Genomic DNA, 23,721 nt, shown 5'->3' with positions numbered 1-23,721 from the left:
TGCTATTCCTCCAACCTGCCAGGTCAGCTCCTTCCTTAGGACCCCCTGCCTCAGACCCCCTTCCCCAGGTGACTGTGTGGCCCCCACCTTCATATCACTCAGACCCCGTAAGGCACCAGCTCCTCAGAGAGGCCAGGATGTCACCTTATTTGTCATATCCTACCCATAAGAACCGGACCCCATGAAGGCAGGGCCTTGTCCTCCTGCTGCACAGGCTCCCACACATATCAGGCACATAGAGGCCTGGGCAGGGAGACCAGCAACTGGAGACACCAGCAGAGTGGGCATCTCTGACCGAGGTGCTCGGCTACCCAAGCTCATTTTTGGTGCTGATGGAATATGCTCTTCAGGCAAACTATGTATGTGAATCACCTGGATACCAACAGATCTTAGAATCTCTAATTTCTAAGTAATACACTTTTGACTTAAGTCATGAAAGAGGAAAATAAAAAGTTCTAAATAAAATTGCATCATTATCCTCAACAAATTTCTAGTTATTCTAGAAATTACTTACATTTTTCAATATCAGAATCTGACTTGCATCTTTTAGGTACTGCAACTGATGAGTGACTAAGATTGTGATCTTCTCCTTCAAGGCCTGACGAATACACCTACAAATGTAAAAGTTTCAGAAAGCAAAAGCACATTAATGGAGTGCCTCAATCTGAAACCTATATTTTGAAAACAGTGAGACAAAGACCACACAGCAGTCAAAAATCTATAGTTTAAATACCAAATAAACAATAAAAATTAAATAAAAATAAGTCAATTAATCCTACTAGGTTCTTAAATTCATCAGCAGCAAATTTGAATCTAGTGCTACAAAAAATTCTTAAAACCAGTCCAGTGAAGGAGGTACTAACAGCTAAGTTTTTTCCTCTAAAACTCAGCTTAACAATTATTTACATGTTTCATAAAAGAAAACAACTGAGTAATACTGAGATTTGAAAACTTTACTAAACTAAAACACTATTTTATCACTATCTGGGAATGGGAGAAGAAGCATCCATGTCATTTAAAAATGTGTACATTCTTAGAGAGCTCTCTAGGTGATTATTTTTAATTAATGATGTAAATATTCACAACAAAAAATTTATAGATTCTTGGTAGTCTTTGGCAGTGTGCATTTGCTAGACACTTGTTTCCAAAGAATATTAGATAGAAAATGAATGCCAGCATGGCCTCTATCAGTCACTACAACATTCCCAGTTCCATCCAGGAAGCAAGTCTTTCATTTAGAGTGAACACCTTCCAAACAAGACAGTAAAATAACAGAATCCAAATGGCCCAAATCACAGTGGAAATCACCCAATGGCTCAGAGCACCCACCAGTTCTCTTAGTCAAGGCAGCCCTCACTATTCAACCTTAAATTGTTTTCACAGTAAAACAAAACAAAACAAGCAAACAAACAAAAAACTACTCCTACATTTCAAATGTAGACCCCTGGGAACTCAGCCCCAGTGTCATCCCACAAGGTCCACAACCCCTCCAGGGAAGCAAGTGGGTGAGTCTGGGGCCCCAGTGACCCCAGGCAGGGTTCCAGGCAGGTAGTCTGGGAGCCCGAGGCCCTTGCAGAGCAAATCTCAGGAACCTGAGCCAGAGCTCAGCCTGTGAGTGAGTCAGATTGAGAGTCTGGAGGCAGCAGACTGCAGCTCAGTCCCTCTCACGAGACTGACAACATCAGACAAGTGACTAAACCTCAGTTTCTTCATCTCAGAACATCAATGACAACTCATCCATGTCTTCTGAGAAATCACACCACCAATACACTCATTAAAGTCAGCCCCCTTCTCCACTCCTCCCTAACCATGAGTGGTCATGTGCTTTGGACTTGGGTCAGAAAACTCTTAAGGGGACAATCTGGACACTGGGTCTGTGATCAGAAACAAGACCCTGGGCTGTAAACACACATACCATCACTTCACTAAGTCCAAAAGGATTCATTTTTACGTTTTGACATGTGTTAGTTCAGCGTTCATACCTAAGTTTCTTCACTAACACCTTTTCAAACTTAGTACTAAAGCTTTTCAACAGAATTTTCTCCTTAATTCATAATTACCTGCCAGTAATCCCTAAAGGACATGGGATTAATCAAATGGATTAATGGATGTTAATCAAATCTGACGGGGTTTTAAGTCCAAGATAACCAACTCAAAAGTTTTAAGATGTTTTCTTCCTAACAGCCCATCACAGATGAGGTAATATAAATAATTACAATGAAGAGATCAGTTGATGACTTTTTTTCCTAAATAATGCTTTTATCCAAATCACTAGAAAAATACACTATTTTCCAAGCTTTTTAAAGAGATGCAGAAGTACAGAACAGACTTTTGAACTCTGTGGGAGAAGGTGAGGGTGGGATGTTTCGAAAGAACAGCATGTATATTATCTGTGGTGAAACAGACCACCAGCCCAGGTGGGATGCATGAGTCAAGTGCTTGGGCCTGGTGGGCTGGGAAGATCCAGAGGAATCGGGTGGAGAGGGAGGTGGGATGGGGGACCAGGATGGGGAATACGTGTAACTCTATGGCTGATTCATATCAATGTATGACAAAACCCACTGAAAAATAAAAAATAAAAATAAATAAATAAATAAAAGATTGCAGACTAGTACAGCCACTATGGAAAACAGTGTGGAGATTTCTTAAAAAACTGGAAATAGAACTGCCATATGACCCAGCAATACCACTTCTGGGCATACACACTGAGGAATCCAGATCTGAAAGAGACACGTGCACCCCAATGTTCATCGCAGCACTGTTTATAATAGCCAGGACATGGAAGCAACCTAGATGCCCATCAGCAGATGAATGGATAAGGAAGCTGTGGTACATATACACCATGGAATATTACTCAGCCATTAAAAAGAATTCATTTGAATCAGTTCTAATGAGATGGATGAAACTGGAGCCCATTATACAGAGTGAAGTAAGCCAGAAAGATAAAGAACCTTACAGTATACTAACACATATATATGGAATTTAGAAAGATGGTAGCGATAACCCTATATGCAAAACAGAAAAAGAGACACAGAAGTACAGAACAGACTTTTGAACTCTGGGGGAGAACGTGAGGGTGGGATGTTTTGAAAGAACAGCATGTATATTATCTATGGTGAAACAGACCACCAGCCCAGGTGGGATGCATGAGTCAAGTGCTTGGGCCTGGTGCACTGGGAGGACCCTGAGGAGTCGGGTGGAGAGGGAGGTGGGAGGGGGGATCGGGATGGGGAATACGTATAACTATATGGCTGATTCATGTCAATGTATGACAAAACCCACTGTAATGATGTGAAGTGATTGGCCTCCAACTAATAAAATAATATTAAAAAATAAATAAAAAGGAAAAAAAAAAAAAAGATTTCCAAGTCATGCCATAGAAATAATTGAGTCAGCAACCAATTGTATAACAGTTATTTCACTATAAAGGCTGTGTTAATCCCATAATCCCACACATAATCCTATATAAGGGCTCTATTAGGGGACACATCCTGTAGTGGAGGCGATACAAGTAAGACAGAGGCCCCACCTCCATTCATTCAATCAGCAGAAGTTTGTTGAGAAGCCAGGCACTGTCCTAAGTGCTGAAGATCCACCTACAGGTCAAGATAGAAGACAATACTCTGCACCGTGTAGAGGAGACACTGAACAAGTATAGAAAATGTGCTACTCGGCTGTGACCTGTGCTTTAAAGGAAAAACAAGGGGAGCTGCTGTCTTAGATGTGGAGACACAGGAGCCCTGAGACTACCTGGAAAAACATCCTGGAAGAAGGCACAGCAGGTGCAGTGTTCCTGGGACAGAAGATGCTGGGCTGAGGCACCTTCCTGCATTCATAGTTTAAGGGTGGCAGGGGGATTTACACATGGTCAAGTGCACCCACTGAGGGTTGTAGGAAGACACAGGGCACGGCCGCCCCCTGGAGGAGCAGAAGGGAATGGCAGATTCCGTCTTCCACCTTCCTTCTGTGTCCTGGAGCACTGCTCTCTGTCTCTGGAAAGAAGAACCAATGTGTACAGACAGACGGGGGTAAGAAAGGATCCCCACAGAGCCAGCATAGCTGGATACCGAGTGGGTGTGGGGATGAGGAAAGGTTGGAAAGGCTGATGGGAGCAGACAGCAAAGAAACCTGTTTGTTTGAGGACCTTGAACTGCTTTCTGAATGTGGTGGTGAGGGTGTGGGGGTGGGGAGGTGGGGGGCAGTGTCCCTGAGCAGGTGGGTGAACTGGGTAGACAGGAGGGTGAGCTGTGTAGGCAGCAGCATGGGGAGTCTGATCAGGACAGACCCCAAGACCTGATGACGCAGGAGGCAGAGGTCTAGTGATGTGGGACTGAACTAGGATGGGATCCATGGCTGGACACAGGTGAGGCTGCATCAGTTCATGTAAGGCCCTCACCTTCTGTAGGTGATAGAATCCACTATGTTCACAGCATAAAGCTGCAAAAGTTATGAACCTCAGTGACCTTGGATATAAATTCATGACTTAAAGAAACTTAACAGCAAGGAGAAGTGTGAGTCATTCATTTGTAATAAAAAACCCTCCCCATGACTAAGCTTCCACACGACCACCATATCTCACAGCATATTGTTCCATCTGATTCTCTTAATTTGAAAGCACTCTCCAATTGCCGCTGAGTGGTTTCCTAAGTTGCTTTCACACTCTCTGCTTTAAGTTTCCCTAAAGAATGTGGTTCTGATTATAAACAACAGTCTTAAGCTTGACTCTATCAAGTATATATCCAAAGTAGTGTACTCAAAATACTTGAGAGGATTTTATAAATATCTCCAGTGTTTGAAAAAGAACTCAGGAGAACTTCTGAGATCAGCACACTGTACTTGGCACCAAAATGCCTTGCTCTCCCTTCCCTGTGACACAGATGCAATGACCAGCAGAATCTTTTCCTGCCCTGATGGAGAACTTGTGCAGATGAACACAAGATGGGGTAACACACATTTGTGAGTTCAGGGTGGGGTGCTGGGAACAAGGAGGCTGAGACACTCATGAAGCCAGGAGGGTGGGGTGGGGAAACCTGTCACAGCACAAGCTCCTGTCACTGAACTCATGACAAGACACAGGCACTTCTCTAAGGGAAAATTCATCAAGCCATGAACAGGAGAGGCTGGGAAAGGGGGATCAGATCAGAGAGCTGGAGACCATGCCATATGTCATCTGCCCTGCTCTCTCATGTTCTCAAAGATTCAGTGCTACTATTCAGGTTTGTATGTGTTACAATATACCTAACATGAAATTTACTGTTTCTGCCATTTTAAGCATACAGTTCAGTGGCATTAAGTATATTCACATTGTTGTGCAACCATCACCACCATCCATCTCCACAACTGTTTCATCACCCCAACACTAAGCATGTTTTATATATGGGCAGATTCCATGGAAGTCTAACAACTCCAGCTTAGTGGACGTAGAATCCCAGCTCCTAGTGTCCAGAGCTCAGAGCTCCTCAAAGGCCTTCCTCTCACATTTGCTAACTTTGCTAAAGTCTCTACTTTGCTATTTTGGACCTGCTGTAAATCAATCATGTCCTTTCAGATTCACATGTGGTCACTTAAGTCATCAGTACCTTAGAATTTGGTGTCATGGACTTAAAAGAGGTAATCATTACTCTTAATTATATTGGACCTGATCTAATCTGACTAATATGCTTAGATGAAGTGGAGACTAAGACAAAAGGACAGAGACACAAGCATGTAAATCAATGAAGTTAGAACACACCCCCTCACCATGCACAAAAATAAACTCAAAATGGCTTCAACACTTAATCATAAGACGTGACACCATAAAACTCCCAGTAGAGATTATAGGCAAAACATTCTGTGAAATAAATTATACCAATGTTTTCTTAGGTCAGTCTCCTAAGGCAATAGACATATAAGCAAAAATATACAAATGGGGGCTTTGCTGGTGGCTCCGTTGCAAAGAATCCACCTGCCGGTGCAGGAGACACGGAATCCCTCCCTGGTCCAGGAAGAGCCCACAGGCGCAAAGCATCTCAGCCCCTGCAGCACAGTTACTGCGCCTGCGCTCTGGAGCCCAGGAACCACAGCTACTGAGCCCACACACCAGACAGCTGGGCTCTGCAACCAGAGGGGCCGTCGCTGTGAGAAGTTCACGTGCCACAATACAGAGCAGCCCCTGCCCGCTGCAACTAAAGAAAATCCTCAGAGCAACGAAAACCCAGCACAGCCATAAGTAAATAATAATGTTAATGAAATAATTAAACAAACAGGGCCTAATGAAACTTACAAGCTTTTGCACAGCAAAGGAAACCATAAACACAATGAAGAGACAACCTACAGAATGGGAGAAAATATTTGCAAATGATGTGACCAGCAAGGGCTCAATTTCCAAAATATACAAACAGCTCATACAACTCAACAAGAAAAATCTAATCAAAGAATGGCCAGGAGTACTAAATAGACATTTCTCCAAAGGACACATACTGATGGCCAAAAACCACATGAAGAGAAGTTCACCATTGTGAATTACTGCTGCTGCTGCTGCTGCTAAGTCACTTCAGCCGTGTCCGACTCTGTGTGACCCCACAGTCAGCAGCCCACCAGGCTCACCCGTCCCTGGGATTCTCTGAGCAAGAACACTGGAGTAGGTTGCCATTTCCTTCTCCAAAGCATGAAAGTGAAAAGTGATAGTGAAGTCGCTCAGTCCTGTCCGACTCTTAGCGACCCCATGGACGGCAGCCTACCAGGCTCCTCTGTCCTTGGGATTTTCCAGGCAAGAGTACTGGAGTGGGGTGCCATGGCCTTCTCCGTGTGAATTACTAGAGAAATGCAGATGTAAAGTAAAATGAACTATCATCTCACGCCAATCAGAATGGCCATTATTAAAATAACTATGGCTCAGAGGGTTCGTAGCAAAGGGAACCCTCCTACACTGCTGGTGGGAGTTTCAGTTGTCACAGGCACTATGGAAAACAGTATGGCGATTCCTCAGAAAACTAAAAGTAGAATTACTCTGTAGTCCAGTAATCCCACTCCTGAGCATATATATGGATGAAACTATAAATCAAAGAGACATGCACTCCTATGTTCATAGCAGCACTATTCACAATAGCCAAAACATGGAAGCAACCTAAATGTCCATCAACAAATGAGGGGATAAAGAAGATGTGGTACATATAGATAATACAATACTACTCAGTCATAAAAAAAGAAAGAAAGAATGCCATTTTCAGAAACATGGATGGACCTGAAGTTTATCATAGTAAATGAAGTAAGTCAGAAAGAGAAAGTCAAGTATCATATCACTTATATGTGGAATCTAAACTATAGCAAAAATGAATGTATTTACAAAACAGAAACAGACTCACAGATATAGTGAACAGACTTGTGGTTGCATGGATGGAAAGAGATGGTGAGGAGGGATGGGCTGGGAATTTAAGGCTAGCAGATGCAAACTATTATGTGTAGTATATATTATGTGTATTATGTGTATATATTATGCGTATTATGTATTATGTATAGAATGGATAAACAACAAGGTCTTATGGTATAGCACAGGGAACTATATTCAATTTTCTGAGACAAACCATTATGGAAAAGAATGCATATGTATGTATAACTGAGTAACTTTGCTGTGCAAAGAAATTAACACAATGTAGTAAATCAACTATATTTCAATAAAAACTTTTTTTTTTTTAAAAAAAAGGACAGAGACACAGTTTGCATGTAAACAGAGTGAAGACCATGTGAGGACACAGCGAGGTGGATGTGGTCAGAAGCCAAGCAGAGAGGTCTCAGGAGAAACCAAACCACCCACACCTTGAACCTGTAACCTTAAGAACTGTAGGAAAATTAATTTCTATTCTTTGAGCACCCCCATCTGTGACAACTTGCTATAGACTGAATGTTTTACACCTCAAAAGTCATACATTGAGACCTAATCCCCACTGTGTTGGTATTAGGAGGTGGGGCCATCGGGATGGACCAGGTCATGAGGGTGGGGCCTATATGAAAGAGATTAGTGTCCTTATAAAAGGGACCCACATGGTTTACTCACCTCTGCCACCACGTGAGGACACAGGAACCAGACCCTCACCATACTGAATTTTTCAGCACCATGATTAGGACTTTCCCACCCTCCAGAACCATGAGAGATAAACTTCTATTATTTCTAAGCCACCCAGCTCTGATTTCTGTGAGAGCAGCCTGGACAGACACAGTCCTGACAGCAAGAATTCCCAAACAACTTCTCTTTGCTGAACACCCCGCCTCCTCCAGGTGAGGACGTGCCTGCTATTCTCAAAGCTTCCTCCTCCTTCCACACCTGTGCTTCTACTCTTGCTTCAGCAAAGGACTGGGTGCTCTTCTCAGCCTCCACACACCTGCCCAGGTTTCAGGCCCTAAGGGCACTTCCTGCCCAGTCCCAGGCACAGGGAGCTCTCCAACTTTAGTCAAAGCCTCCAGCTGACACTTCCACTTTACATTTCACACTTACTATCTTGTATTGGTGGTGATGGTTTAGTTGCTAAGTCGTGTCTGACTCTTGCGATCCCATGGACCATAGCCCGCCAGGCTCCTTTGTCCATGGGATTTTCCAGGCAAAATACTGGAGTGGTTTGCCATTTCCTTCTCCAGTGAATCTTCCTGATTGAACCTGGGTCTCCTGCACTGCAGGCGGATTCTTTACTGACTGAGCTACCAGGGAAGCATGTGTTAAAACCCTCTAAACCCTGACTAGGCTGAGCTTTTCCCAGGCATCTCTCTTAACAAGCTCCATGTAGAGACAGATTCCTCAGAGGTAGGAATGAGAGCTGGGCACCCTGGTCTCCCTTGTTCTGCCCAGTGTGGTCCTGCCCCTCTCCTGTGTCACCATTCTCCTTCTAAACTAAGAGGTTTTGCACGGTAACATCTGTAAGGGCATTGATCTCAGTGCACACAGCAGGGTGTTTATAAGTGCAACTGTAAGGGTCCTTGGCTTTAACAAGGTGAACAACAGCAAGTGAACTGACCATGGGGGAGATATGGAGGCTGTTATAGGAAAAAAACAAGTCTGCAAGGCTTTCAAAAAGGCCAGTCTAGACTCCATAAGAGGCCTCAGTCAGTGTGTGTTAGGACACATTATACACAGGAAAGAATCAGAGTTGTTCTACTTTAGTCATTGTGTAGCTAACCAGGAGCCACTGGCAAGTTCTAAATTCCAGAAACAGAATGAGAGTCAAGACTTAGGCCAGATTATAGGTAGCCCTACATTGTAGGTCTAAGTATTAATTCTAGTAAGCATCCATGAAATAACATGAAATAATTGAAATCATACTCAGATGTGGAATAAATGATTCTCAAATTCTAGATTTTATTAAGTCTAGACTTAATAAAGACTTTATTTCCAAAGTGATAGAATAACAAGTATAAACCAACAGTGTCTCTCCATGGAAGGCCTATGTCAGTACCGAAAACTTTGCTTCTAATGTGCCTTAAGTAAATGATAAAGGGAAAAAACTGGCAGCCAAGTACCAGGTTATAAAGACTCACTCTCTAATTTAAAAACCCTACCTCATCTTTCTTATTCCTGGGGTTTGGATCCACCCAGAGTGTCTGGTTATCAACTGCAAGTAGCAGGAGGAAAACTGCTATCTGTCACTCCCTAAAGCTTGGACCCCACTGGCCTCCACACACTGAAAGCACCTGCTGTATTTTCCTGTCCTTATCTCATCATGATGCAAGATTTCTCTATGATGGATCCTCTGTGGATGGAAGAAAGGGGAGGGAGAGACACCAGGGCAGAGGGAGCTGAGTTTCCTGGAGCACAAAGACCTTCCTGAGCTCTCTTCCTTCATCTTCTGCAGGGCTCTTGGAAAGAAGAAACTATAGAAAACAGGAGCAAACTCACTGTTCAAACAAGTGCCTGCTGACTCCTGCATCCACTGCGCTGAACGGATCGTCCAGGAGGTAGATGTCTGCATCCTGATACACGGCTCTAGAAAATGTAGAGAGATGTCAGGAGAGGATACTACACACTCCCTGGGTCCCATCTCTGAATCATGATGGTGTCCAACAACTTCAAGTTCTTCTACAAGCCCAGGGAACTGTTTCACACAGGCCCACCAGGTGAGCAGAGTCTGCGTGCTCACGTCCACTAGGAGCTGCAGAGGAGGAGGGGCAGGAAGGCAACTGAAACCCCGTTTACCTGGCGAGGCTGACCCGGGCTTTCTGTCCTTCACTCAGCGGGGTTCCTCTTTCTCCTATCTCAGTTAGATCTCTTTCCTTCAAAAGCTGTAAATCCTATACAGATAGAAGGGGGGGGGGCGGAGAAAAAGATATAAAATGTGTTCTACTACCATCTTACACTTTTATCATTAGTTCCTCATACAACTATTTGATCAACGTGCATACATGCTCAGCTGCTAAGTCGTATTCAACTCTTGGTAACCCCAGGGACTAAGGCTTGTCAGGCTCCTCTGTCCATGGGATTCCCAGGCAACAACACTGGAGTGGTTTGCTATTTCCTTCTCCAGGAGATCTTCCTGACCCAGGGATCAAATCCATGTCTCCTGCGTCTCCTGCACTGGCAGGTGGATTCTTTACCACCAAGCCACCTGGGAAGCTAGAGCAGTGGGTATAAGTCAGAGGAACTAAACTGTGACCTTGAACATTAAAAAAAAAAAACTCTCAGTGTTTTTTATTTGTTTTCATTCTGTAGTTTTGTACAGCATCTACGGATTTAACTATTTTAACATATTTACTGAGGACCTACTGTATGACAGGCATTGCTCTGGGCACAATGAACTCAGCTGTGAAGAAACAAAGCTCCTAGAGTTCCTTTCCATGATGGAAGATGGACGACATGGAAAATTAACCTGAGCACAAGTACTGAGGACAGGAAGGAAAAGGAAGCCAGCTCAGGGGGATGGAGAGTGAAGGAGGGAAGTGAGTCCACACTGGGGTGGGAGGGCTCTGCTCAGAGGGGGTGTGAGCAGATCTGGGGGAGGAAGGGACTCAGGCAGACCTGGAGAGGCTGCTCCTCACAGAGGGAGGGGTGGGTGCAGGGGCCACGAGGAGATGCCCAAGAGGGTCAGGACAAGGAGGCAGGAGAGTAGAGCTGAGTAAGAATGAGGGGAGTGAGGGCAGAGACAGAGCAGGAGGAGCCTGGGGTCACTCCAGTAACAGGAGGAGGAGGAGGACGGACTTGTGTGAGGCTTTAAGGAATCACTCCTGTGCTTTCCAGAAAAACAAAAACAAAAAACAGTAAGTGGAGAAGGGTGAGGGTGAAAAAAAGTGAGAACATTACTGGAATAATCTAGGTAAGAGATGAAAGTGGTCAGGACCAGAGTGAGAGCAGAGGGAATGGAAAGAGGGGGTCATACTCCAGACACATATTGAAGATAGAGTCTAGGAGTCTATAAGAGCTGCTGACCGAATGGGTGTGCCTGTAAAGAAGAGGAGACTGTGGTGTTTGGGGTGTGAGGAAGGGGATGGAGAGGGTCTCCATTTACTGAGTTGGGGAAGATGGTAGATGCAGGTTTAGGAGACTTTGCATGTGGACAAGCTGAGATGACCTCTTGGTGATGTCATGGTGCAGCTGGACATGCAGGCGTAAAGTTCTGTGCTAGAGACACAGGTGTGGGAACTTGTGGCCCAGGAGGTGAAGGCATAGGACTTACTTTATCAAGGAATGAATGTCTCTTCAAAAGACATTTTGCTGATCTTGGGCTCAGTGTCCCATTTTCAGGACACCTGACCCAAGTCCTCACAGTGACACTTAAGGTGAGTGGCAGACAAGTTCTGTACAACAAATGTACATGGTCTGTACAAGAAAGAGCAAGCTGGGCATAAACACCAAAAGGAAAGAAACAGTGTGCTCAAAGACACCAGCAGATCAGTTGGACTAAGTAGATGCGTGTCTGTGAAAGCAGGAAAAACTCAAAGCTAAGAAGGAAATGAAGTTGTAATTTAATATAAATTACACTATAAAAAACAATATAAAATAAAAAATATATATAAAAGTTATATTTGAATATTATTTAAAAGGTAAATAGACAAATCAGCCTATTTTCCCCAGAATACCATAGGGAATAAAAAAGAAAAGATGACAAGAACATTCCCAAAATGACAAGATAGAAAAAAGGCTTAAGTAGTCATTCAGTCACTCAGTTGTGTCTGACTCTTTGTGACTCCATGGACTGCAGCATGTTACGCTTCCTTGTCCTTCACCATCTCCTAGAGCTTGCTCAAACTCATGGCCACTGAGCTGGTGATGCCATCCAACGATCACATCTTCTGTTGTACCCTTCTCCTGCCTTCAATCTTTCCCAGCATCAGGGTCTTTTCTAATGAGTCAACTCTTCCAATCAGGTGGTCAAAGTGTTGGAGCTTCAGCATCAACCCTTCCAATAAATATTCAGGGTTGATTTCCTTTAGGATTGACTGGTCTGGTCTCCTAGCAGTTCAAGGGACTCTTAAGAGTCTTCTCTAACACTACAGTTCAAAAGAATCAATTCTTCCATGCTCAGACTTCTTTATGGTCCAACTCTCATATCCCTACACAACTACTGGAAAAACCATAGTTTTGACTATATGGAACTTTGTTGGCAAAGTAATGTCTCTGCTTTTTAATATGCTATCTAGGTTAGTCATAGCTTTTCTTCCAAGGAGCAAGCATTTTTAATTTCATGGCTGCAGTTACCATCTGCAGTGATTCTGGAGCCCAAGAAAATAAAATCTGCGACTGTTTCCATTGTTTCCCCATCTACCTGCCATGAAGTGAGGGGACCAGATACCATGATCTTAGTTTTCTGAATGTTGACTTTTAAGCCAACTTTTTAACTCTCCCCTTTCATTTTCATCAAGAGACTTTTTAGTTCCCCTTCACTTTCTGCCATAAGGGTGGTGTCATCAGTATATCTGGGGTGATTGACATTTCTCCTGGCAATCTTGATTCCAACTTGTGCTTCTTCCAGCCCAGCATTTCTCATGATGTACTCTGCATATAAGTTAAATAAGCAGGATGACAATATACAGCCTTGACGTACTTCTTTTCCTATTTGGAACCAGTCTGTTGTTCCATGTCCAGTTCTAACTGTTGCTTCCTCACCTGCATACAGGTTTCTCAAGATGTAGGTCAGGTGGTCTGGTATTCCCATCTCTTTCAGAATTTTCCACAGTTTATTGTGATCCACACAGTCAAAGGCTTTGGCATAGTCAATAAGAAATAATTTATTTTCAAAATAATTCTAATACTTACAGACTGCCTGCTATGTCCCTAGCAATCAGGTGCTTTAAAATCACCCACATATTTCATCCTCAAAACAAGCTCATGAGGTTGATAATATTGTTATCTCCATTTTACAGATGAAGAAACAGGCTTATAAGGATCAATCAGCCAAAACAACACACCTGGTCAATAGAGCGACTGGGACTCAATTCCTGAAACTTCTGACTCCTAGACCTTGTAGTTGATGTCATCAGCCTGAATCAACCTTGCCAGTGTGATTACTTCATGTCTCCCTATTTTGTTACAGAAAAGTTTTCAGCTCAATGAACTTAAATGATTACTTCAATTAGATCTAGTATAATACACCTAGTTTTTATTAACACATGCTATATTAAAAAATGTTGCTTTTAGAAAGACCAATGATACTACATGCAGGGCAGCAAAGGAGACACAGATGTAAATAACAGACTTTTGGACTCAGTAGGAGAAGGCAAAGGTGGGATGATTTGAGAGAACAGCATTGAAACAGGCACATTACCACATGTAAAATAGATGACTAGTGCAAGTTAAGCCAGTACTCTGGGACAACCCAGAGAGATAGGGTAGCATGGGAGTGGGGTTCAGGATGGCGGGACGCATGTATACCAATGGCTGATTCATGTTGATGTATGGCAAAAATCATCACAATATTGTAATTATCCTCCAATTAAAATATTTTAAAAAATAAGTACATAAAAAGTGTTGCTTTTTTATGGTTTTTCCTCCAGGATTTGGGGGAGGTGGGAGTAGGGAGAACAGTAAGGAGAAATCTTTATTATAGTTATATGGATGGATGGATGGATGGAGAGAAAAAGTTTAGAACAGTAACAATAGCCACCATTTACTGAAACCTGGCTTGTTTCCATTTCAGAGGCATTGTCTGTAGCCTTTACAGTAATCCCAGCACTCCCCCACTTAATACGAAAGTAAATAGACAACACCTGGAGTTACTAGCCAGGACTGTTCCCTCCAAAGGCCAAGCCTTTTCTAATGCACATGCCTTCACTGTATCTATGGCCAAACTAACTCCAGGATGCCACTATTTCCTGCGATTGCCTTATGCCCATCCACTGATACCTGGAATCCAAAAGGAGAAAAGGAGACCTTCTCTTAACTTACTAAGTGGTTCCCAGATGTTGTAAAGACCTTGATGATCTGTTACTAATCTGAATCATAGATGACATTTCAGAGCAGCAACAAAACCTCCTGGAAACCCTCTGATCTAATGTCCTTGTTTTGCTGCAGAAACTTCAGAAGTACAGGCAGGTAACAAGATGTGTCCAGAGTAACAGCAGGCAAGTAATGAAGCCGGGGCCAGAACTCTCCTCTCCACTACTTCTCCATGCTGGGCCTCCCTTCCTACCAAGGAGGTGATGGGCATGAGGGGCCCCAACTCCATGTCCCAACTGCACAGCAGAACAGGAGATCAGTCCTTGTTTATAAACGTCACATCATGTACAGAAGAATTGTTGTGCATCCCAATCCTGCAAGGCCCCATCCACCAAAGTCTGTGTCGCACACATGCTGCAGGGTGGGTAAAGCCCCAGAACACTGCCCACATTACTGGTCCAGTCACTCCACAAGGCTGTGGCAAAGCATTTTTCCCCTGGGATCTAAACTTGAGCTACAAATGTATATATGAGGTGTCTGATCTCTCCAGGCCTCAGTTTTACTAACTATAAAATGAGGATGGAACATTGAAGACACTCATAAAGAATGAATGACTCAAACCTTTTTATGTGTGTGCATTCACACGTGTGAAAGACAGAAAAATGATTTGCACATGGACTCTGAATTAATGGGAGCTACTGTTCTCACTGTTCTGCATTTGCTTTCCCTTCTTATGTGGTATCTACACCACCTAATAAAAATCTAGCTCATTCCTCTTAACTTGACATCATTTCTGCAAATGCACAATCACCTTTGAACAAGAACCCAGAAGAAAGAAAGGAGCCCATTAAACAAGCAATTCTGTTTGTCCACATCACTGTAAAATGCCACTCACCTGATACAGGTGGCTCTAGTGGTAAAGTTCCCACCTGCCAATGCAGGAGACATAAGAGACTTGGGTTCAATTCCTGGGTTGGGAAGAACCCCTGGAGAAGGGTAGGGCAACCCACTCCAGTATTCTTGCCTGGAGAATCCCATGGACATTGGAACCTGGCCAGTTACAGTCCATAGGGCCGAAGAGTCAGACACAATTGAAGAGACTTAGCACACACACACTCACCTGATACAGCCTATGATGTTCAAGCCATTGTTCAAGGAGAATTACTATTTCCTCAGAAAGCAGGTTTGGCACCTTCAACACCACATCTATGAAAAATCTGTCCCTGTCTTTTCAACACAGTACATAAGAACAGTCAGAAGTCCAGACTGCACTGAACAGACTGCAGGTGGAGACCTTCACTGATTTTTACAATTCAAGAGAGTAGCATAGTATTTAACATTATTTACACCTTTCCTTTCTTTTTGCCAAATTTATTCTCCTATCAGTTAACTTTCAGTTCAGTTCAGTTGCTCAGTAGTATCCAACTCTTTGCGACCCCATGGACTGCAGCATGCTAGGCTTCCCTGCCCATCACCAACTCGAAGAGCTTACTCAAACTCAGTTCCATTGAGTCAGTGATGCCATCCAACCATCTTATCCTCTGTTGTACCCTTCTCCTCCCGCCTTCAATCTTTCCCAGCATCAGGGTCTTTTCAAATGAGTCAGTTCTTCACATCAGGTGGCCAAAGTATTGGAGTTTTAGCTTCAGCATCAGTCCTTCCAATGAATATTCAGGACTGATTTCCTTTAGAATGGACAGGTTAGATTTCCTTGCTATTCAAGGGACTCTCAAGAGTCTTCTCCAACACCACAGTTCAAAAGCATCAATTCTTCAGGGTTCAGCATGTTTATAGTCCAACTCTCACATCCATGCATGCCCACTGGAAAAACCAAAGGTTTGACTAGATAGACCTTTGCTGGCAAAGTAATGTCTCTGCTTTTTAATATGCTGTCTAGGTTGGTCATAACTTTTCTTCCAAGGAGTAACCGTCTTTTAATTTCATGGCTGCAGTCACTATCTGCAGTGATTTTGGAGTCCAAAAAAATAAAGTTTGTCACTGTTTACATTGTTACCTCATCTATTTGTCATGAAGGAATGGGTCCAGATGCCATGATTTTAGTTTCCTGAATGTTGAGTTTTAATCCAACTTTTTCACTCTCCCCTTTCACTTTCATCAAGAGGCTCTTTAGTTCTTCTTCACTTTCCTCCATAAGGGCTATGTCATCTGTATGTCTGAGGTTATTGTTATTTCTGCCAGCAATATTGATTCCAGCTTGTGCTTCATCCAGTCCAGCATTTTTCATGATATACTCTGCATATAAGTTAAATAAGCAAGGTGACAATATACAGCCTTGACGTAGTCCTTTCGCTATGTGGAACCAGTCTGTCGTTCCATGTTCAGTTCAGAAGCAACTGTTGCTTCTTGACCTGCATACAGACTTTTCAAGAGGCAAGTCAATTGGTCTGGTATTCCCATCTCTTGAAGAATTTTCCACAGTTTGTTGTGGTCCACACAGTCAAAGCTTTTGGCATGGTCAATAAAGCAGAAATAGATGTTTTTCTGGAACTCTCTTGTTTTTTCAATGATCCAATGGATGTTGGCAATTTGATCTCTGGTTCTTCTGCCTTTTCTAAAACCAACTTAAACATCTGGAAGCTCACGGCGGTTCACGTACTGTTGAAGTCTAGCTTGGAGAACTTTGAACATTACTTTACTAGCGTTTGAGATGAGTGCAATTGTGCAGTACTTTGAGCATTCTTTGGGATTGCCTTTCTTTGGGATTGGAATGAAAACTGACCTTTTCCAGTCCTATGGCCACTGCTGAGTTTTCCAAATTTGCTGGCATATTGAGTGCAGCTCTTTCACAGCAGCATCTTTAAAGATTTCAAATAGCTCAACTGGAATTCCATCACCTCCACTAGCTTTATTCATAGTGATGCTTCCTAAGGCCCACTTGACTTCGCATTCCAGAATGTCTGGCTCTAGGTGAGTGATCAGACCATTGTGATTATCTGGGTCATGATGATCTTTTTTGAGTAGTTCTTCTGTGTATTCTTGCCATTTCTTCTTAATATCTCCTGCTTCTGTTAGGTTCATACAATTTTTGTCCTTTATTGAGCTCATCTTTGCATGAAATGATACCTTGGTATCTCTAATTTTCTTGAAGAGATCTATAGTCTTTCCCAGTCTTTTGTTTTCCTCTAATTCTTTGCATTGATCACTGAGAAATCTTTCTTATCTCTCCTTGCTATTCTTTGGAACTCTGAATTCAAATGGGTATATCTTTCCTTTTCTCCTTTGCCCTTTGTGACTCTTTCTTTTCACAGCTATTTGTAAGGCCTCCTCAGACAACCATTTTGCCTTTTTGCATTTCTTTTCCTCGGGGATGGTCTTGATCTTTGCCTCCTGTAAAATGTCATGAACCTCCATCCATAGTTCATCAGGCACTCTGTCTATCAGATCTAATCCCTTGAACCTATTTCCCACTTTCACTGTATAATCATAAGGGATTTGATTTAAGTCATACATGAATGGTTTAGTGGTTTTCCCCACTTTCTTCACTTTAAGTCTGAATTTGGCAATAAGGAGTTCATGATCTGAACCACAGTCGGCTCCTAGACTTGTTTTTGCTGACGGTTTAGAGCTTCTCCATCTTTAGCTGCAAAGAATATAATCAATCTGATTTCAGTGTTGACCATCTGGTGATGTCCATGTGTAGAGTCTTCTCTTGTGTTGCTGTAACAGAGTGTTTGCTATGACCTGTGCATTCTCTTGGCAAAACTATTATTCTTTGCCCTGCTTCATTCTGTACTCCAAGGTCAAATTTGCCTGTTACTCCAGGTATTTCTTGAATTCCTACTTTTGTATTCCAGTCCCCTATAATGAAAATGACTTTTTTTTTTTTTTTTTTAGGTGTTAGTTCTAGAAGGTCCTGTAGGTCTTCATAGAACCATTTTGCTTCTTCAGCATTACTGGTTGGGGCATAGACTTGGATTACTGTGATATTGAATGGTTTGCCTTGGAAAGGAACAGAGATCATTCTGTCGTTTTTGAGATTGCATCCAAGTACTGCATTTCAGACTCTTTTGTTGACTATCAAGGCTATTCCATTTCTTCTAAGGGATTCCTGCCCACAGTAGTAGATATTATGGTCATTTGAGTTAAATTTACCCGTTCCCGTTCATCTTAGTTCACTGATTCCTAGCATTCAATGTTCACTCTTGCCGTCTCCTGTTTGACCATTTCCAATTCACCTTGATTCATGGACCTAACATTCCAGGTTCCTATGCAATATTGCTCTTATAGCATCAGACTTTATTTCCATCACCAGTCAAATTCACAACTGGGTGTTGTTTTTGCTTTGGCTCCATCTCCTCATTCTTTCTGAAAAATATTTCTCTACTGATCTCCAGTAGCATTAGTTCTCATCATTTATTCATTAATCTTATTTAAATCCCAACGTACAGTCAAACCTTTCATCTAACCATTGTCTGTGAAACTCAATGCTGTTTCTAAAAATAATCACTCCCTCATTGAAATGACGCAGTATTAAAAAATTTTAAACCATCCTGCTTTTCTTAAATAATAAATCACAAGTTAAAAATGAAATGGAGAGAGAACCTGACAGACTGAAAGGGACTGAGAAGGTAACCAATTGCAAAAGGCAGACCTTATGTGAATTCCAACAATGGTAATGGAGATTTCTCAGTGAGATGATTAACAACATATAAACACAGACTAGCAGGTGGATGATATTCAGGAATTTGAAGTATTTTTCAGATAAAATAAAGTAGTGATTCCCCCCCCCCCACCAAGGCTTTCCTATCTATTAGAGAAAAATAATGAAATGTTTACAGATGAACTAATTTGAGGTCCAGGATCTGCCCACAGTATTCTGGGATGGGTGTGGGGCTGGCAGAGGGCAGGGATAAAGATGCAGCAAGACTTAACACAGACTTAAGACTGCTCCTGTCTGAAGCAGAGGTGGGTACATGAGGGTTCATTATATCATGCTATTTTTGTAAATTCTTGTAACTTTTCATTAAAAAAAGTTAAAAGTGAATGAAGCTTCACAAAATGAAACAACCCTGACTCCAGATAAGGTATTCTGTGAGTGTTATTATCCCATAAGGATTAAACATCAGCATATGTGAATATACCTGCATATTTACTGAGAAGACCAACTTAGACATTAAGTAACATTCAAAAATCTTTCCATTTTTTAAAAAGATCTTTTAACACGCCTTGTAGTTTAAACCACTATCATCATTTGAAATTCAAGTATATGTAACTCAGAAGTCATTACTCACCTCTTCCAAAGCACAAGCCTTTATTACTTCTTCATATCGTTCTTCGTCATATTTCTTCCCAAATAAAATGTTACTTCTCACAGTTCCTGGAAGTACCCAGGGCTGCTGAGAAACATATGCAATCCTCCCGTGCACTCTGACCTTCCCCTGGCTCAGGGACAGCTCCCCCAGCAGAGCGCTTAACAGTGACGACTGCAACAGACAGCAACATACACACACACGTGAACAGGGTGCACTCAGGACGGAACATGCCCCACAGTACAGCTTGTGCTTGATACAGAATAGAACTTTTTCCTTCAGAACAGGATAAAGTACAGCACTGACAGTTGAGACAAAAAAAAAAGTTGAAAATAACACTAATAGTCAATTAAAACAATGGCTGATCAGAAATATATTAATAGCATAAACAATCTACTCTGCCCATGTATCCCCCAAATGAAATTCTACTCAGCAAAGACTAATAAGAGTGTTAACATCCTTCTCTAGCAGAGCAGTCCAGCAGGATGTGTATTTCTTGCATCTGATGTTTAATGCAGTTGCTCCTGCATCTGAGTATCCTTTACTTGACAAACACTTGTTGTTAAAAAACTATGAGTGAAGAATATATCTAAAGATGATTAATTGAAAGAACTCTGAAGTGAGTTGTGTCTGCAGAGCAAAAGTTCATCATAGAGGAAATCAGCACCCTTTCATGTACACATCCCACATTTAAAAAAATAATTTTATTTATTTTTAGCTCTTTTATTTTTTTTTTTTTTCATTTATTTTTTACAATGCTGCATTTGTTTCTGCCATACCACAATTTTAATTTTATTCATTTTGCTTGTGCTGGGTCTTCATTGCCATGCATGGGTTTTCTTGTTGAGGAGCACAGGCTCTAATGGGTAGGCTTCAGCAGTTGGAGCCTGAAGGCTCAGTAGGTGCTGCTCTCACCCTCTAGAGCACAGGCCCAACAGTTATGGTGCATGTGCTTAGTTGCTCCACAGCATATGGATCTTCCCAGATCAGGGATTGAACCTGTGTCTCCTGCATTGGCAGGTGGATTCTTTTACCACTGAACTACCAGGGAAGCCCACATCCCACATTTAGATTTCTGCATTGTGTTGTTTCAGACCAAGTGTGTGTGCACATTTCCTTCAAATCTTCAACATCACACAGATGTGGTGTGTATGTATCCACACCATCACAGTCCTCATGACACTGAGCTAAAATAACCTGCCTGCATATCTGTCTTGCCCCAGAACTTGGTTGCATCTGAAAGGCAGAGAGTTGGGGTCTTGCTCACATCTGTACCTTTATCTCCAGCACGTGGCTGCACATTCACTACAAGTACAGAGAGGATCACATCAAGTCATGTGGGAAATGCTCAAAGTTTCCAGGAAGTGCCTTTATGATCTCCAGACTTCCTGGAGGGGCCACAAGATGAAAGGAAGTCCCAATGTCTCTGTCCTTCCTGAACAGCTGTTACATAAATAATTTCCTTCACTGAGACATCCAAATTCCCCACAAGTAGTCCCCAACTGTGCCATGTGAAGCACCAAGAAAGAAAACACGGTGCTCATTTATCCTGATTTTATTTGGCCACAAAACCTTCTTGTAAAATGAATATCCCATGGAATACAGCTAGAGAAATACAATTCTAGATACAGCCAATTTAAACTGAGTCACACTCAGCTCTGGGCTCCACTCTGAGGATTGAACAGGGGCTATAGTGTTGCATCAAGCTGACAAAAGACATCACAACTTACCTTTCCTGCTCCCACAGGTCCGACCACAGCTAACAGTTCACGAGGCCTGACAGTAAAGGAAAGGCCTTGTAGGGTTGGGATCTCTGAGGCCTACAAAATAAAGTTTATACAAATGTACCCGTTTCAATAAAGTAACACAAATTGTTTTAGAAGGTGGAAAATATAACAATAGTCAAGCTAATGGATATGTAAAATATAATCCACATTTTTTTCTTTCCTATTTTAAGATACTGTGTCATGGAGGCCTCTGATCAAACCTTATCTCTTTAGGGGTTTGAGGCAGCTTTAGTGGACTTTAGAAAGCTTCCTTCTTTTACTAGATTCCCATATGGACAGAAGAACATTCCAAGTATCATGCCATTGTGCTCATTTCACACACTAGCAAAGTAATGCTCAAAGTCCTTCAAGCTAGGCTTCAGCAGTATACATGAACTAAGAACTTCCAGATGTACAAGATAGATTTAGAAAAGGCAGGGGAACCAGAGATAAAATTGCCAACATCTGTTGGATTATAGAAAAAGCAAGGTAATTCCAGAAAAAATATCTATTTCTGCTTCACGGACTACGCTAAAGACTTTGACTGTGTGGATCACAACAAACTGTGGAAAATTCTTAGAGAGATGGGAATACCAGGCCATGTTACCTGTCACCTGAGAAACCTGTATGCAGGATAAAAAGCAACAGTTAGAAACCAATGTGGAACAATGGACTGGTTCAAAATTGGGAAAGAAGCACATTAAGAAAGTATTATCACCCTGCTAATTTAACTTATATGCAGACTACAGGATGCAAAGTGCCAGGCTAGATGAATCACAACTGGAATCTAGAATTCTGACAGAAATATCAACAATCTCAGATATGCAGATGATACCACTATAATGGCAGAAAGTGAAGAGGAACTAAAGAGTTTCTTGATGAGGGTGAAAAAGGAGAGTGAAATAGCTGGCTTAAAACTCAACATTTGAAAAACTGAGATCATGGCATCTGGTCCCATCACTTGAAAGAAAATAGAAAGGGCAAAAGTGGAAACAGTGGTAGATTTTCTTTTCTTGGGCTCCAAAATTATTCAGACAATGACTACAGCCATAAAAGTCAAATATACTTGCTCCTTGGAAGAATAACTATGAAAAACCTAGACAGTAAAATAAAAAGCAGAGACATTGCTTTGCCAATAAAGGTCCATATAATCAAGGCCATGGATTTTCCAGTAGTCATGTATGGATGTGAGAGTTGGACCATAAAGAAGGATGAGTGCTAAAGTGCTGATGCTTTCAAATTGTGATGCTGGAAAAGACTCTTGAGAGACCCTTGAACTGCAAGGATATAAACCAGTCAATCCTAAAGGAAATCAACCCTGAATATTCATTGGAAAGACTGGTGCTGAAGCTGAAGCTCCAACAATTTGGCCACCTGATGCAAAGAGCCAACTCACTGAAAAAGACCATGATGCTGGCAAAGATAGAGAGCAGGAGGAGAAGGTGATGACAGGATGAGATGGTTGGATAGCATCTCCTACTCAATGGACATGAGTTTGAGCAAGCTCCGAGAGATGGTGAAGGACATGGAAGCCTGGAGTGCTGCAGTCCATGGGGTCGCAAAGAGTTGTTCATGACTTAGGGACTGAGCAGCAATAACAAAACATGGGGAATGAAGACATTAATTATGACATCATGGGTCAGAGTGATAAAGCCTCAATTTTACACATTACATGCATTTCTTGTATGTAACAAAACAGGGACAACAACAACAAAACATGGAGCTGTGCTGTTTGTTGCATGTACAGTCCAACTTGAGGGAGAAGAACAAAATCTCGGCATGTCAGTTGCAAGTCAGATTATTGCACAGTGTGTTAAGTTCTAAGGTAAAGGGAGTTAAGTGTGTTTGTGTCTCTATATGTATTAAATGTAAAGAAAATTCTCAATAATTTCAAGTGTTTAAAAAAAAAAAAAGAATGCTTATGCATGGTTAGTAAAATGTCTAAAAGATTAAAAGCACAAGTTCTTGATGAAATGGTAAAGAACCCACCTGCAGTGTGAGACCCAGTTCGATCCCTGGGTTAGCAAGACCCCTTGTAGAATGGAATGGCAACCCACTCTGATATTCTTGTCTGGAGACTCCCATGGACAGAGGAGCCTGGTGGGCTACAGTCCATGGAGTCGCAAAGCATCAGACACAACTGAAATGACTAACACTTCATACTTTTGGATAAAAAGGTCTGGAAAATCTTCTACATGAAAAGTTTCCTGGAAATAACTAAACTGATTATGGGACAGTCACCTCTAAAAGAACAACAGTTACTTTTAATCATCAAAAAACTAGCCCCATATTTTATAGGAATTACAAAAACTATCAAGAAGAAGCTAGATTTCAATACATGAGAAACATTTAT

General features: G+C 42.0%; 1 protein-coding gene across 1 annotated transcript in view; it reads right to left on the bottom strand.

Moving 5' to 3' along the window:
* LOC136144258 (ATP-binding cassette sub-family C member 4-like) overlaps positions 1–23,721 on the bottom strand; it is a 156,136-nt gene that overhangs the window by 90,057 nt on the left and 42,358 nt on the right. Inside the window, exons 10-14 of the mRNA XM_065902005.1 lie at positions 21,333–21,422; positions 19,585–19,776; positions 10,160–10,254; positions 9,863–9,949; positions 515–611 (exon numbers count right to left, since the gene is read on the bottom strand). Coding sequence (XP_065758077.1) covers positions 515–611; positions 9,863–9,949; positions 10,160–10,254; positions 19,585–19,776; positions 21,333–21,422 — 561 coding nt within the window. The remainder of the gene's footprint in view (positions 1–514; positions 612–9,862; positions 9,950–10,159; positions 10,255–19,584; positions 19,777–21,332; positions 21,423–23,721) is intronic.

This window comes from Muntiacus reevesi, chromosome 11, assembly GCF_963930625.1.
Source record: "Muntiacus reevesi chromosome 11, mMunRee1.1, whole genome shotgun sequence".
NCBI classification, from domain to species: Eukaryota; Metazoa; Chordata; class Mammalia; order Artiodactyla; family Cervidae; genus Muntiacus; species Muntiacus reevesi.
This window is presented reverse-complemented; position numbering and strand designations above follow the sequence as displayed.